Raw genomic sequence first — 16,268 nt, 5'->3', positions numbered from 1 at the left:
AAAATACAAATCACGGCGCACGCAGCGAGATGCCCCAATCCAGTAAATTCTGGGCCAATATGCCTGGCAGGGGTTTAAATAATGAGTCATACAGGTGCTGCACAGTTCCGCACCAAGGAGGTCGCTTTTCATTCAAGGAGGTAACTTTGATTGGCAAGTCAGCAGGCTAATCCTCAACATACGTAGTGAAGGGAGCGGGGTCGAAGGGCAGTTTTTGTTTTTCTCACTCTTTCTCTGAAGAGACAATCCGAGATAGTGTGATTTAGTCATAAACACACACACAGGCTCAAGGTGGCAGTGAACCCATATGCCTGTAGTCTAAAGAGATTATCAGTTAAAGAAAGAACTTGCATTAATATAGCGCCTTTTACAGCCTCAGGATATCCTAAAGCACTTCACAGCCAGAAGTACTTTTTGAAGTGCAGTTGCTGTTGTAATATAAGGAAACACAGCAGCCAACTTGTGCACAGTAAGGCCCCACAAACGCCAATCAGAGAAACGAACGGATAATCTATTTATTATTGGTGTTTGTTGAGGGATAAATGTTGGCGAGGATACTGGGATAACATCCCTGCTCTTCTTTGAATAGTCCCATGGGATATTTTACATTCACCTGAGAGGGCAGACAGGCCCTCAGTTTAAAATCTCATCCAAAAGACAACTCTCTGGAGTGGGGCAGTTTAGGGACAGTTAGTTTATAAGTGAAGTCTGTATAGAATAGTGGCAGAGTCTCATATAGAAACATAGAAACATAGAAGATAGGAGCAGGAGTAGGCCATTCGGCCCCTCGAGCCTGCTCCACCATTCAATGCGATCATGGCTGATCATCCAAGTTCAGTACCCGGTCCCTGCTTTCACCCCATACCCCTTGATCCCTTTAGCCTTAAGAAATATATCCAACTCCTTCTTCAATATATTTAATGAATTGGCCGCTACTGCCTTCTGTGGTAGAGAATTCCACAGGTTCACCACTCTCTGGGTGAAGAAATTCCTCCTCATTTCTGTCCTAAAAGGCTTACCCCTTATCCTTAGACTGTGACCCCTGGTTCTGGACTACCCGACCATCGGGAACATCCTCCCTGCATCTAGTCTGTCTAGTCCTGCCAGAATTTTATAAGTTTCAATGAGATCCCTCACATTCTTCTAAACTCCAGCGAGTACAAGCCCAATCGTCCCAATCTCTCCTCATACGTAATTCCTGCCATCCCAGGTATCAGCCTGGTGAATCTTCGCTGAACTCCTTCCATGGCAAGAATATCCTTCCTCAGATAAGGCGACCAAAACTGCACACAATACTCAAGGTGTGGTCTCACCAAGGCCCTGTATAACTGCAGCAAGACATCCTTGTTCCTGTACTCAAACCCTCTCGCTATGAAGGCCAACATACCATTTCCCTTCTTAACCGCCTGCTGCACCTGCATGCTTACCTTCAGCGACTGGTGCACAAGGACACCCAGGTCTCGTTGCACTTCCCCTTCTCCCAATCTATTGCCATTCAGATAATAATCTGCCTTCCTGTTTTTGCCACCAAAGTAGATAACCTCATATTTATCCACGTTATATTGTATCTGCCATGCTCCTGCCCAATCACCCAACCTGTCCAAATCATCCTGTAGTTTCTCGGCATCCTCCTCACAGCACACACGACCACCCAGCTTTGTGTCGTCTGCAAATTTGGAGATATTACATCTAGTTCCCTTGTCTAGATCATTAATATATATTGTGAATAGCTGGGGTCCAAGGACCGATCTCTGCGGTACCCCACTAGTCACTGCCTGCCACTCGGAAAAAGACCCGTTTATTCCAACTCTTTGCTTTCTATCTGCCAACCAGTTCTCTATCCAAGTCAATACCTTGCCCCCAATCCCATGTGCCTTAACTTTACATGCTAATCTCTTATGTGGGACCTTATCAAAAGTCTTCTGAAAGTCCAAATACACCACATCCACTGGTTCTCCCTTATCTGTTTTACTAGTTACATCCTCAAAAAATTCCAGTAGATTAGTCAAGCACGATTTACCTTTTGTATTTCCATGTTGACTTTGTCCGATCCTGTCACTGTTTTCCAAGTGCTCTGCTATTACATCTTTTATAATGGACTCTAGCATTTTCCCCACTACCGATGTCAGGCTTACTGGTCTGTAATTCCCTGTTTTCTCTCTACCACCTTTTTTGAATAGTGGGGTAACATTAGCTACCCTCCAATCCATGGGTACTGTTCCAGATTCCATCGAATGTTGGAAGATGATCAGCAATGCATCTATTATTTCTAAGGCCACTTCCTTAAGTACCCTAGGATGTAAATTATCAGGCCCTGGGGATTTATCTGCCTTCAATCCCATCAATTTCCCTAACACCATTTCCCTACAAATACTGATTTCTTTCAGTTCCTCCCTCTCATTAGACCCTATGTTCCCCGACATCTCTGGGAGGTTATTTGTGTCCTCCTTTGTGAAGACAGAACCAAAATATGTATTTAATTGGTCTGCCATTTCTTTGTTCCCCATTATAAATTCCCCTGATTCTGACTGCAAGGGACCTACGCTTAACTTCACCAATCTTTTTCTCTTCACATATCTATAAAAGCTTTTACAGTCAGTTTTTATGTTCCCTGAAAGCTTACTCTCATATTCTATTTTCCCTTTCTTAATGAATCCCTTTGTCCTCCTTTGTTGAATCCTAAACTGCTCCCAATCCTCTGGATTACTGCTTTTTCTGGCCAATTTATATGTCCTCTCCTTGGATCTTATGCTATCCCTAATTTCCCTCGTTAGCCACGGTTGAGTCACCTTTTTTGTTTTATTTTTATGCCAAACTGGGATGAACAAATTCTGTAGTTCATCCATGCGGTCTTTGAATGTTTGCCAGTGCCTATCCACCGTTAACCCTTTGAGTGACATTCCCCAATCAATCCTACCCAACTCGCGCCTCAGACCATCATATTTTAATGTTATGCAGAATGATTAGATTTAATACAGTGATGTTCTATGATGACCTGACAAAAAGCAATTGCATGTTGAGATTGGTTCTGAAAGTTTATCCTAAGCATGCAGTGCACCATCTAGAAACTTGAGCAAGAACAAAGAATCTCGCAATAACAGCATATGAAGCCGGGAATGAGACTTTCTGTCCTCTGGGGTAAGTGTCAAATTGCATCATTCTATATCTAATGTAGGGGAGCACCTACATGTGATGTTTAGGATCTGTTATTTTTATCCCACGTCACACATATACACATGCACACACATCAAAACAAAATTATTAAGTTACATTTTTAAATTGTCTTTTTACAATGTAATCACAATTTTTTGCCTACACATTAAAAAAGTGACCACTACCTTCAGGTTCATATTGTTTTGCTTGTATTCCTCTTCACTGTCAGATGTCATACACAGAAGAAGATTCAGTATGAAACTTTTTCCTTTTCCTGTTAAACAAAATAATTGATTTAGAATGTTTAATGAAGCGGTTTACATATCTAACAGGCAGTGTCATCTATGCACTAACATATCTAACCATGCCTTTGATGTTTACTACACTCACAACCAACAAGACATTCCAATAAGAAATGGATTAACGGCTGTTCTACTGTTACTCATGGTAAGCAAATAGAATCGCAAGAAACATTGGCCTAGAAATTGGGTTCTGGCGTAGGCAGGGCTTTAGCGCCGGAAGTTAGTGCCGGCGCTAAGTCCCCCTGCGCGCGCCAAAAATTCAGTAGTGCCGCGCCCAAACGGCTGCCGGCGCTACTGAAGGGTCTTTGCGGCAGTACATCGGCGCTAACTGCCGTTTCGCGCCGCAATTCCGGCACTGCGGCACCCGATGCGGTGCGGCAGGCTGGGGACGTGCAGGCCTCCTCCTCCCGTTAAGGAGGAGCTGCCTGCACCCGGCCGCGGCCCGCGCAAATCAGCTTAAAAATGAGCCCGGCAGCTCGGACAAGTGCCGGGCTTGCATCTGTTCCGGGGGGGGGGGCGGGGGAGAAGTCCGGGGAGGGAGCTGCGGGCAGGCGGCCGGCGGGAAAGTGGCCGGCCGCCGCGGGGCCTTTAATGCGCCGGCGCAAACTGGAGTAAGGCACCTCTGACAGAACGTTGTTTGCGGCTGCCACGGGCGAGGCGGCCGCAACTCAATTTCGGAGTTCGGGCGGGTTACCACGGCAACCGGGACGCTGCGCACACCGATGACGTCATCGGTGCCGGCGCAGCGCTACCGGTGCAACGCCGATTTAGGGCCCCAGGGAATTTCTAAACTGGCCATAACTCTGGCGCTAGTCCCTCTAGCACCTCAAAAGCGGCGCTAAGGCAACTGAATTTCTAGGCCATTATTTCAGTACCGTGGGAGGGAATGAAAAAAAAAAGATTATTACATAAAGAAATTTTGAAAGAACAGAGAGTGTGTCTAAGGCTAGAAAAGTGCCTAAAGCTGTGAGCCCAGTTCTGCAAACACACCCCATTATCCCACCCCACCCTATCCCCAGCCACTCCTCCCATCCCAGGAAGACCAAAAGCCACAGTCCCTGACTACCTGCTCAAACACTACAGCAAACTCCAATAAAAACAGAAAATGCTGGAAATACTCAGCAGGTCAGGCAGCATCTGTAGAGCGAGAAACAGAGTTAACGTTTCAGGTCGATGACCCTTCGTCAGAACTGGAAAAAGTTGCAGATGTAACAGGTTTTTAACAAGTGTAGGGGCAGGGAGAGGGGAAGGGGAGGAAAGACAAAAGGGAAGGTCTGTGATAGGATGGAAGGCAGGAGAGATTAAGAGACAAAAGGGATGATGGTGCAAGGCAAAAGGAGAAGGTAATGGGACAAGTTAAGAAACAAAAGATGACTCTAGATGAAGTGTAAATGGCACTGGCAGAATCATCAACAGCTGCCATGTGAGAGAAGAAAATAAAATGATAGGGGCAGAGGTTATGGTCTGAAATTGTTGAACTCGATGTTGAGTCCAGAAGGCTGTAAAGTGCCTAATTGAAAGATGAGGTGCTGTTCTTCGAGCTTACGTTGAGCTTCATTGGAACAGTGTAAGAGGCCCAGGATGGAGAGGTCAGAGTGGGAGTGGAGCGGAGAATTAAAAGTGACAGGCGACCAGAAGCTCGGGGTCACCCAATCTGCGTTTGGTCTCCCTAATGTAGAGGAGACTGCATTGTGAGCAGTGAATACAGTATACTAAATTGCTAGAAGTACAAGTAAATCGCTGTTTCACCTGGAAGGAGTGTTTGGGGCCCTGGACAGTGGGAAGGGAGGAGGTAAAAGGGCATGTGTTGCATCTCCTGTGCTTGCCTGTGAAGGTGCCAGGCGAAGGGGAAGGGGTGTTGGGGGTGATAGAGGAGTGGACCAGGGTGTCGCGGAGGGAGCGGTCCCTTCGGAATGCTGAAAGGGGAAGTGAGGGGAAGATGTGTTTGGTGGTGGGATCACACTGGAGGTGGCGGAAATGGCGGAGGATGATCCGTTGAATGTGGAGTCTGTTGGGGTGAAAGGTGAGGACAAGGGGAACCCTATTGTGGTTCCGGGAGGGAGGGGAAAGGGTGAGAGCAGAAGTGCGGGAAATGAAACGGACACGGTCAAGGTCCGTGTCAACCACAGTAGAGGGGAATCCTTGGTTGAGGAAAAGGAAGACATGTCGGAAGCACTCATATGGAAGGTGGCATCATCAGAGCAGATGCGGCGGAGACAGAGAAACTGGGAGAATGGAATAGAGTCCTTACAGCAAACTCCAAACTACCTTTATGCCAGCCTCGCCTATCGATCACAGTGACCATTCTCCAACTGCCAAAAAGAGTCCTCGTGTCTGCTAATACATAGTGCTATCTTAATTTCACCCAACCGTCTATATGCTGAGTAACATTCGTTTGTGACTTTCGGAGTGCCCTGTGATCTTCTGGGCAAAATCTTCTTTGACCCCACATCACCAACCATGTCTCGCACACAGCAGGAGGCTTATCAGAAAATCACAGATGCACTGATGGCATGATGTCTCGGGGAATGTAACCTTATATATATCATGGTTAACCTAGATTGGTAAAATGTGAATGTAATGGAATGCTACATGTATTTTTATGTTGACCAGATGTGTAAACGTTGCAAATAATATTAATTTCCCTGTCATGAGAAGTTTTTGGGCCATTTCTCTTTTCCATATATATATATTTATATACATCCAACTCCATTTGGAGATTAAATAAATTAAAGCGAATGGAAGGAAAGAAAGAAACAAACAAACAACTTGCATTTCGACAGCACCTTTCATAACCTCAAGAAGTTCCAAAGCGCTTTACAGCCAATGAAGTATTTTTGAACTGTATGTACAAGTTCCTTATTTTCTCAATTTCAAGTTTGTTTTGTAACAATCCTTGCTTTATTTTAAGATTTATTTTGCCAAATAATTTCAACATTTTAGATTTTGCACTACATGCATATTCCTTTATCACAAAATACTGGTTGTTTCAGGTGTAAAAGATACTGAGAACATTTGAACATTTGATTTGAATTTTATTTACCATTTTGTGACAGCATGGAAATCTTAGTACGTTTTTCTTCAAATTCCTTAATAAGGCAGTTGATGTCCCCTATAGTATATCTGATGCCAAGCCAATCCACTGTTTCGCTTGATAGGACTTTCACTTTATCTTCAAGTTCATTACAAACAGTTTTCAGAATATGCTGTGCAAAATCCACCTCTACAAAAAAAGGTGAACATAGATTTGAACGGATCCAATCTTATTCCACGTCCTCCTAAACTCACACATAATATTAAAAGTTAATGATCACCACAATCTGCAAAAGATTTAAGCAATTAAGAGCTGATTTTGCAGTCCAGTCGAGGTAGCCAACTGCACAGTGGTGGGACAATGAACACCTAGGGGGTGATTTTGCCAATGGAGAGCTTTTGGAGGCAGGACTCCCACTTCTCGGGTTACAGTCCCGCCTCCATCAACTTCTGGCCAACCCACGCTATTTCCCTTGATTGACCAGCGGGCTTAGCCGGTCAATTAAGGGAAAGCCGGTTGCAGATTTTGACAGATGAATTGTCATCGTTTGACAGCTCTGTGATGCTGTCAAACACTGACATTCCCTGTAGTTTGATGAGGTCTTGAATTCAAGACCTCATCAAACCTCTTTCTTTTGCAAAAATGAGATGGTTGTTGCATTGGAGAATGCAACGGCCATCTGTCATCTCTACCGTGGAGGTGCGAGACTCTCCGCATACCCACCGACTGAAGCCTGCAGGAAGAAACAAAGGTAAGTACACTTTTTCTAACACTTGCCACTTACCTCAGATACTCACCTCTCCACACTTGCACCCATCACTTACCTTCACAACACACTTTTGCAGATCCACTACTCGCCTCAGTGACCCTGGCGGGTTCGGAGCCTTCGGGAAGCCCGCACTTGTGTGGGCAAAACGGTGATAAGCCTATTTTCTGCCTGTTAACTACCTGTTAACAGGCAGTTAAGTGGCTGTAATCCCTTCCCGCCTCCAAGGAGACGGGACCCGGCACGGGACGGCTACCCACCTCCTGGCAACATGGCTTGGAGGCGGGTTGGGCACCCACCCCCAAATTCTGCCATTTTCCCGGCAATCCCGCCTCCATACCCGCCTCCCCAGGGCTGGCAAGATCGCGCTCCTAATCCCTGTTTCAAGCCTGAGGAATTGAATGACACAGCTCAACATTACAACAACAACAGCAACTTGTATTTATATAGCGCCTTTAACATACTAAAATGTCCCAAGGCACTGCACAGGAGTATTTTAAGACAAAAAATTTGACACGATCCACATAAGGATAAATTAGGGCAGGTGACCAAAAGTTTCATCAAAGAGGTAGGTTTTAAGAAGCATCTTAAAGGAGGAAAGAGAGGTAGCGAGGCAGACAGGTTTAGGCAGGGAATTCCAGAGCTTAGGGCCAAAGCAACAGAAGGCACGGCCACCAAAGGTTGAGCCATTATAATCAGGGATGCTCAAGAGGGCAGAATTAGAGGAGCAAAGATATCTCGGGGGTTGTGGGGCTGAAGGAGATTACAGAGATAGGGAGGGGCGAGGCCATGGAGGGATTTGAAAACAAGGACGAGAATTTTGAAATTGAGGCGCTGCTTAACCGGGAGCCAATGTATGTCAGCGAGCATAGGGGTGATGGGCGAATGGGACTTGGTGCAAGTTAGAACACAGGCAGACAAGTTTTGGATGACCTCAAGTTTACGTAGGGTGGAATGTGGGAGGCCAGCCAGGAGTGCGTTGGAATAGTCAAGTCTAGAGGTAACAAAGGCATGGATGAGGGTTTCAGCAGCAGATGAGCTGAGGCAAGGGCGGAGAGGGACGGTGTTATGACAGTCTTTGCTATGCTGCGGATATCTGGTCGGAAGCTCATTTCAGGGTCAAATATGACACCAAGGTTGCGAACAGTGTGGTTCAGCCTCAGACAGATGTTTAGGGAGAGGGATGGAATCAGTGCCTAGGGAACGGAGTTTGTGGCGGGGACCAAAAACAATGGCTTCGGTTTTCCCAATACTTAATTGGAGAACTGGATGTCGGACAAGCAGTCTGACAATTCAGACACCGTGGCGGGGTCGAGAGAAGTGGTAGTGAGGTAGAGCTGGGTGTCGTCAGCGTACATGTGGAAACTGACACTGTGTTTTTGGATGATATCGCCAAGGGGCAACATGTAGATGAGAAATAGGAGGGGGCCAAGCATCGATCCTTGGGGGACACCAGAGGTAACGATGCGGGAGCGGGAAGAGAAGCCGTTGCAGGTGATTCACTGGTTACGATTAGATAGATAAGAATGGAACCAGGCGAGTGCAGTCCCACCCAGCTGGACGACGGTGGAGAGGCATTGGAGAAGGATGAAGTAGTCAACTGTGTCAAAGGCTGCAGACAAGCCAAGAAGGATGAGGAGGGATAGTTTACCTTTGTCACAGTCACAAAGGATGTCATTTGTGATTTTGATGAGAGCCGTTTCGGCACTGTGGCAAGGGCGGAAACCTGATTGGAGGGATTCAAACATGGAATTGCGGGAAAGATGGGCACGGATTTGGGAGGCAACAACACGTTCAAGGACTTTGGTGAGGAAAGGGAGGTTGGAGATGGGGCGGTAGTTTGCAAGGATGGAGGGATCAAGGTTTGGTTCTTTGAGGAGAGGGGTAATGACAACAGATTTGAGGGAGAGGGGGACAGTACCTGAGGAGAGAGAACCGTTAACAATATCAGCTAACATGGGAGCCAGAAAAGGAAGTTGGGTGGTCAGCAGTTTGGTGGGAATAGGGTCGAGGGAGCAGGAAATGGGTCTCATGGACAAGATGAGCACGGAGAGGTCATGAGGGGAGATCGGAGAGAAACTAGAGATAGATGTGAGTTCAGGGCTAGGGCAGGGGGGGAACCTTAGAGGAAGTTTGGCCCGGTGGGCTAGGGGAAGGAAGGGAAGTGGCAGAGGCAGCTGAATGGATGGTCTCAATCTTAGAGACAAGAGAGAAGTCTATGAGCTCCTCACATTTGTTATCGGAAGTGAGGGTGAAGGAGACAGGAGAGAGGGGTTTAAGAAGACAGTTAGCAGTAGAGAATAGGAGCCGGGGTTTATCTTTGCATTCCAGAATGATTCTGGAATAGTGAGGAATTTTGGCAGACGAGAGCAGGACCCGATAATGCGTTATGTGGTCCAGCCAGATCTGGTGGTGAATGGCTAAACCAGTTGTCCGCCATATCTGTTCAAGTCTGCATCCCTCGGATTTAAGGGAGCGAAGATGAGCGCCGTACCAGGGGAAACGGCCAGGGTGAGAGAGGGTAATTAGATGGGACTAGGGCACCAAAGATAGTGGTGAGGGTGTGGTTGAGCAGATCGGTAGCTGCAGAAATGTCATGGTGAATGGCGGGCCAGAGGCTGGACAGTTGGGATTTCATAAATGCAGTTGAAAGAGAGTTAGGAGAGAGTTTTTTTCAGGGGCGGACACAGAAGGAAGTAGGGTTGGGGGGGTGGGTGGAAGGGGCATGTGGGTGGAGGGCTATATGAAGAAATGGTCAGAGATGGCCTTATTGGCGATTGACATGATGGGAGTAGTGAGGCCATGAGAGATAGCAAGATTGAGGGGGTGGCCGTGAATATGGGTTGGGGAGTTTACATGGAGGGAGCGATTAAGGGAGGTTTGGAGGCTAGTGAACGCAGAGGAGAGAGAGCATGACGAATTGAGATGGAGGTTGAAATCACCGAGGATGAGAAGTCGTTCGGTGCAGAGGCTGAGGGAGGAGAACAGCGAAGATATCTCAGTAATAAAACATTTTTGGTACTTGGGTAGAGAACAAGAATTTTAAATGAGAGGTGGGAGGGCTGGAATAAGGTGAAATGCTCAAAGGAAGAGAAGCTGCCAGAGGAATAGGGAGACCAAGGTGTGATTTGGTAATGAGAGCCACACCGCCACCACAACGGTCTGAGCGGGGCAAGTGGTGGAAGGTATAGCCAGGCGGGGAAGCTTCATTTAAGGGCAAGGTGTCATCACCCCTCAACCAAGTTTCTGTCAGGGCCATGATGTCGATGCAATGATCCACGATAAGCTCATGGATGGCAAGGGGCCTTGTTTGCAAGTGAACGGACATTCTGGAGGGAGATGCAGAGAGGGTCGGTGATGGCTGCCCCACTGCCAGCATCCACAGGGTCAGCGCTGGGGGGGGATGAGTTGGATGGGAAGGAGATTGGCAAGATTTGCCCCCTGTGGGCGCGCTGGGCGGAAGGTCGGCGAGAGAGTAGGATGGGACAGTTGTGATTGCTGCTCGTAAGGCGGCAGCGATGAGTGCCTCGATGGGCCCTTCGTAGGATGCCAAGAGAGGCACAGAGGGAAGCTGTAGGCTTATCTAAGAGGCAGCGAAGCCTAGAACGGTGGCAGGAGAGTAGGATGGTCGAAGAGTAATGAAGGATTGGGGTAGCGATTTGGGAGGGCAGTATATCCGAGAGAGGAGAGATGAAAGGAGGCATGCCGACAGGAGAGAGCGGTCAGGGAGGGATCGAGAGAAAAGGAAAGTAGGGGGAAAAAGTGGAATGGCTCGGGTGCGGAGCGGTAGCCAAAGTGCACACACGAATGGACATGGGAAAAGCTCAGGTCACATAGGCCTGTTTAAATGTAATAATTAATGGAATACATATTTCCTGGTAGCAGGGAATAGGTTGGAGACAATAGTAGGGAAGCCAGGGTCAGAGTCAGAGGTCCCAAGGAAGGACAAAGCCAACGTAAGCAGGATGGGGCCGGTATGGAACATCGATGAACCGCTGTCCAATGCAGGCGAGTGAAGTCCAGAAGCTATTTGAAGGGTAGAGAGTTCGAGGTTGGAGGTAGTTGCTGTAGGAATGAGAGTCGGTAGCGGTGCAGAAAGATGATGGCGAAATTGATGCAAGTTGGAGGTCACCGTAGATCAAAGCGGTGGAAAATAGGTAAAATCACAAGGCAGCGACCAGCAAAGCTGAAAACCGGTAAAACGAGTCACTGGACAGCAAGTGGAGCTGCTACCTACAAGCCAGCAGCGTTGAAAAACGAGTAGAACCAGTTCAGCAGACACATAGCCGGAAGTTTAAAGGTAAAAATCTTTTTACCTTTTCAGCGATAGAGACACGGCAAGTGTAATCCAATGTAGAAATGTAGTGTAATCCAATGTAGAAATGTAGTGTAATCCAATGTAGTTCAAAGCAGAAACATAGCGTGAGCCAATGGAAATTCTACCTCTTGTATTTTAATGCAGCCAAGTGTGAGGTATTGAGATTTGCATGTAAGAATGGCAGAGTGTCATATTTCAAGATTTTTGAACATCTTCCGCAAACAGGATTTGGAAAAAAACACTTGTATTTAAGGGTGCATTTTAAAGCAAAATGTATTCACGTGTTTAAAAAAGGCACTGAGATGAAAGTTGATTAAAATGCTAATGAGCTAGGTTTTGAAATTGTAAATATTTTCTGCCCCTTGCTGTTTCTTAGTTCCACCCAAACCGATTCTACTTCTTGATTTTCAGAGCTAAGATCCTTTCTCTCTACTGCCTTTATCCTATCCTTTATTATCAGGGCTACCCCTCCTCCTTTTCCATTTTGCCTATCCCTTCTAAAAGATATGTATCCTAGAATATTTAGTTCCCAACCTTGGCCACTTTACAACCACGTCTCCGTTATGGCTATTAGATCAAACCTGTTCATTTCTATCTGCGCGATTAATTCATCTATTTTGTTGCGAATGCTTCACACATTCAGATATAGTGCCTTTAGCTTTGACTTATTTCTATTTTCCCCTGATGTCACCTTAGTCACTGATGCCTTATTACTTTTGTTACTCTCTTTGTCCCTTCCTGACCCACTCTGCTTATTTTTACCTAAAACTCTACTCTGCTCTAGAGCCTTGACATTTCTCTCGCTGCTTTTAAATTTACTCTTTCCTGAATCCTCCCACCCCCCTTCATTACCCGGTCATAGCCCCATAAAATCCGGGTCAATGTTCAGCCCCCTCCTTGTGAATATGAACGAGTTACCTGAGATCAGCGGCTCCAGTGGGGCTCCGGCATTCGCAGGGTCTTCAACTCTCTCGATCCAGAAGTTACCAGAGGGCATCAGTTCCTGCAGCCTGGCCTTGAGTTTTTGGAGGAATAGATTTAATGTGTCTTCGCTCAGTGGGTTTCTTTCCTCAAACTCAACTACGATGCTCCCTGGTTTTATTGCCCTCAAGAACAGACCAAAAGGTTCAACCACTTTTGCGAGGACGCCGGATAAAGCCATTGATTGCAATTCCCTCAGAACAAGAATACTCGCCCCTGCAAAAGCAAATAGGCGGATTATCCCGCCAACAGTCCGAGTGAAGCAATCGCTGATTCTGATATACATCCTATTAATTCTAAAGGTAGAATGTGCGTCCTCGCCGAGCTGTGCTCTTCTGGCAGGTGGTGAAGCTGAACCCGCCATCGTCACCCAATACAATCGAGCAGAGATCAAGATTGGTGATTTACTGTCGGAACTCAACAATCAATTTACACTCTGCCTTTCTCCCAACCCAAGAGACTATTTCCTGATTCAGTCACTGCGATGCAGGAAGTGGTTTTGCCGCCACACCTCATTTCAGGGTGATTCAGCAAATATTTACCTTGGTAACATCACCAAATAGACAGCACCAGAGCCATGGATTTTTTTGCCAAAGCTTTATTCACGAAAAACCAAAATATAAACATGTACAATCCCCTCAAAAACATTTCTGTACAACAACAACTTGCATTTATATACTGCCTTAATGTAGTTATCAAACAAAATTTGACACCAGCCACATAAGGAGATATCGGCCCAGATTTTACGGTCAGCGGCAAACGAATGGCACTAGCCATTCAATGGGGCAGTAATTCCTCCCCAAACACGTGAGTACTCACGCGTCTGGCCGGAGGAAATGCCGGTTTTCAGCATGCACAGCGCATGTGCTGAAAACTGGCATTTCCTCTCCTCTAACCCAAGAGGTGAAGAGGCTAGCGCGTGCGCTGTAGGGGGCAGCGCGTGCGTCTTGGATTTCCTCTGGTTTGGGGGATTTGCGCATGTCTAAAGGCCTCCGGTCTTTGCGCTTGTAAAAAGCACACGTAAGTATTTAAGTGGTGTTTTAGTGCAATTTAGAAATGTTTTTTCCACAGGTTTATTATTTTAAAGAATCTACAATAAGGTAAGTTTAGTTTTAGACCCTTTTAATTAAAAATTTATTTTTTTCAAAAAAAAATTATTGTTTAAATTATTTTTTTTAACTTATTTATACTTAATTTAATGATTGGGATGTTTTTTAAATTTTTATTTAAAGTTTAAATAGTGTTTTGGGCCCCCGTAGTTTTCATGAGTTTGACAGCTCTTACTGTCAAACTCATGAATGAGTTTCCCCTCCCCTGATTGGCTGCACAGTGCTCACCTGATCCCAGCCAGCACATCGCACTAACTACGCCGCTGGATCAGGTTAGCACATGCGCCGACAGCTGAACCGGGCCTGTGAAAGGAAATGCAAGCAGGCCCGGGCTTCAGATGTCGGCGCGCAGGGTGAGTGCAGATTGGGGGCTTGCACGTGCGGCAAGCCCCCGATCTAATTTCAGGGCCAATACTTCCACTTGCCCACAGACGTTCTGTGGGATTTGGCACTGCAACTTGTGGTGATTGGAAAGTAATACAGCGCAGCGCCCTCTACTGGGGACCTGGGACCCGTGTGAACAATGGTGTGTCTCTTAAACCAATCAGATTGAAGAATCCTTACTAATTTACTCCTTAATAATGGTGAATGCTTCTAGCCTCACTGTTAGTCATACAGCAAACTCCGGGCCATTTGGTTCTTTGAAAACATTAAGGCCGAGAGAATGTTGCGTAGCATTCAGCCTCTCTGTACACAAAAATAAACAAAACGGCGCAAGAGCCATTGATAGTGACCATTCCCCACTTAGCTTTTGCGGCTGCTGCACCAAGTTTAGTTCCTCCCTCAGCACGTATTCCTGGACCATGAAATGTGCCAGTCTGCAACACTCGGTCTCAGATAGCTCCATGCTCTGGAAAACCAGCAAGCTTTGGGCAGACCTAAGGACGTCTTTCACCAAGTTGATGGCCCTCCAGCAGCAATTGATTTTGTCTTGGTGTGTGTCCTTGGGAGCAGTCCGTAGAGCACAGAGTCTTATGTTCTTGAGCTGCTCGAGGTGAATCTTCACTAAACCACTATGACAGGAAACAGAGAGTAATGGTGAATGGTTGTTTTTCAGACTGGAAGAAGGTACACAGTGGTGTTCCCCAGGGGTCGGGACTAGGGCCACTGCTTTTCTTGATATATATTAATGAGTATGACTTGGGTATAGAGGGTACAATTTCAAAATTTGCAGGTGTCACAAAACTTGGAAGTATAGTGAAGAGTGAGGAGGATAGTGATAGACTTCAAGGGGACATAGACAGGTTGGTGGAATGGGCAGACACGTGGCAGATGAAATTTAATGCAGAATAGTGCGAAGTGATACATTTTGGTAGGAAGAATGAGGAGAGGCAAAATAAGCTAAAGAGTACAATCCTAAAGGGGGTACTTGAACAGAGAGACCTGGGGGTGTTTGTTCACAAATCGTTGAAGGTGGCAGGGCAGGTGAGACAGCCGTTAAAAAAGCACACGGGATCCTGGGCTTCATAAATAGAGGCATAGGGCTGGATTTTCATTGAGGAGTTGGGTAGGAGGCGGGACTACAACTTTCAGGGTTGTAGTCCTGCCTCCATCGAGTTCCAGCCAACCCACACGATTTTGACTTGATTCACCTTGTTGAGCCCACCCAGCGGGCTCAGCAGGCCAATTAGGAGCCACCCGGCGACAGGTGACGTCACAGATTGATATTTCATCTGTCAAGACCTTTTGACAGATGAAATATCAGCGTTTCACAGCTGTTTGAAGCTGTCAAACACTGACAATCTGTATTCTAAGTTAATTCCTTCCTCTCAGGATGACTTAGAGATTTCCCCGGAACAGAAAGCTGAATGCTGCAATTTTTGACAACTCGCAGCCATTCTGCTTTCTGTGCCGGTGAGATGAGGGACTCCTGAGACCTGAAGGAAGGAAGGCTGTAAAGGTAAGTAAAGGTATGTAAAACTTATTTAAACACTTTACACACACCAAACACACTTACCTTTGCACTCATGCACCCATCACTCACCTGAACACCGGACATCTCGACCCCTCCAAGCCCTTCATCCCGACGGTCCGCCTCCTCTAACTTGGCGTGGTTTGGAGCCGTTGGGAAACCCACACTTCAACATTAAAAATAGGGATTAGGCTAAAAAACTGCCTGTTAACTACCTGTTAACAGGCAGTTAATTGGCACTAATCCCCTTCCCGCCTCGGGGAGGCGGGTCCCAGTGCGGGGCGGGTACCCGCCTCCTTTGAAACTGGCATGGAGGCGGGTTGGGGGCGGGATGGGTTCGGGACCCCCAATTTCGGGATTTTAACCCCACACACGCCTCCAATCCTGCCTCCACGGCCCAATGAAAATCCTGCCCATAGAGTACAAAAGCAAGGAAGTTATGATGAAACTTTTTAAAACACTGGTTTGGCCTCAGCTGGAGTATTGGGTCCAATTCTGTGCACCGCACTTTAGGAAGGATGTGAAGGCCTTGGAGAGGGTGCAGAAAAGATTGACGAGAATGGTTCCAGGGGTGAGGGACTTCAGTTATGTGGATAGACTAGAGAAGCTGGGGTTGATTTCCTTGGAGCAAAGAATGTTGAGAGGAGATTTGATAGAGGTGTTCAAAATCATGAGGGGTCTAGACAGTGTAGA

The 16,268-nt window shown here is 46.6% G+C and overlaps 1 protein-coding gene across 2 annotated transcripts in view; it reads right to left on the bottom strand.

Moving 5' to 3' along the window:
- The window catches only part of LOC147110224 (uncharacterized), a 60,548-nt gene extending 47,509 nt beyond the window's left edge, over window positions 1–13,039 (bottom strand). Inside the window, exons 1-3 of one of the 2 annotated variants that reach the window (XM_086004129.1) lie at window positions 12,492–13,039; window positions 6,499–6,678; window positions 3,339–3,427 (exon numbers count right to left, since the gene is read on the bottom strand). In XM_086004129.1, coding sequence (XP_085860255.1) covers window positions 3,339–3,427; window positions 6,499–6,678; window positions 12,492–12,918 — 696 coding nt within the window. In that variant the 5' untranslated portion in view covers window positions 12,919–13,039. The remainder of the gene's footprint in view (window positions 1–3,338; window positions 3,428–6,498; window positions 6,679–12,491) is intronic. The other variant, XM_086004128.1, reaches the window with a different exon arrangement.
- Window positions 13,040–16,268: the final 3,229 nt, after the last annotated feature.

This window comes from Somniosus microcephalus, chromosome 12 (genome assembly GCF_052327205.1).
Source record: "Somniosus microcephalus isolate GS21.2 chromosome 12, FLI_Smic_1.0, whole genome shotgun sequence".
In the NCBI taxonomy this organism is placed as follows: domain Eukaryota; kingdom Metazoa; phylum Chordata; class Chondrichthyes; order Squaliformes; family Somniosidae; genus Somniosus; species Somniosus microcephalus.
The sequence above is the reverse complement of the archived record's forward strand: the minus strand, read 5'-3'. Positions and strand labels throughout refer to the sequence as shown.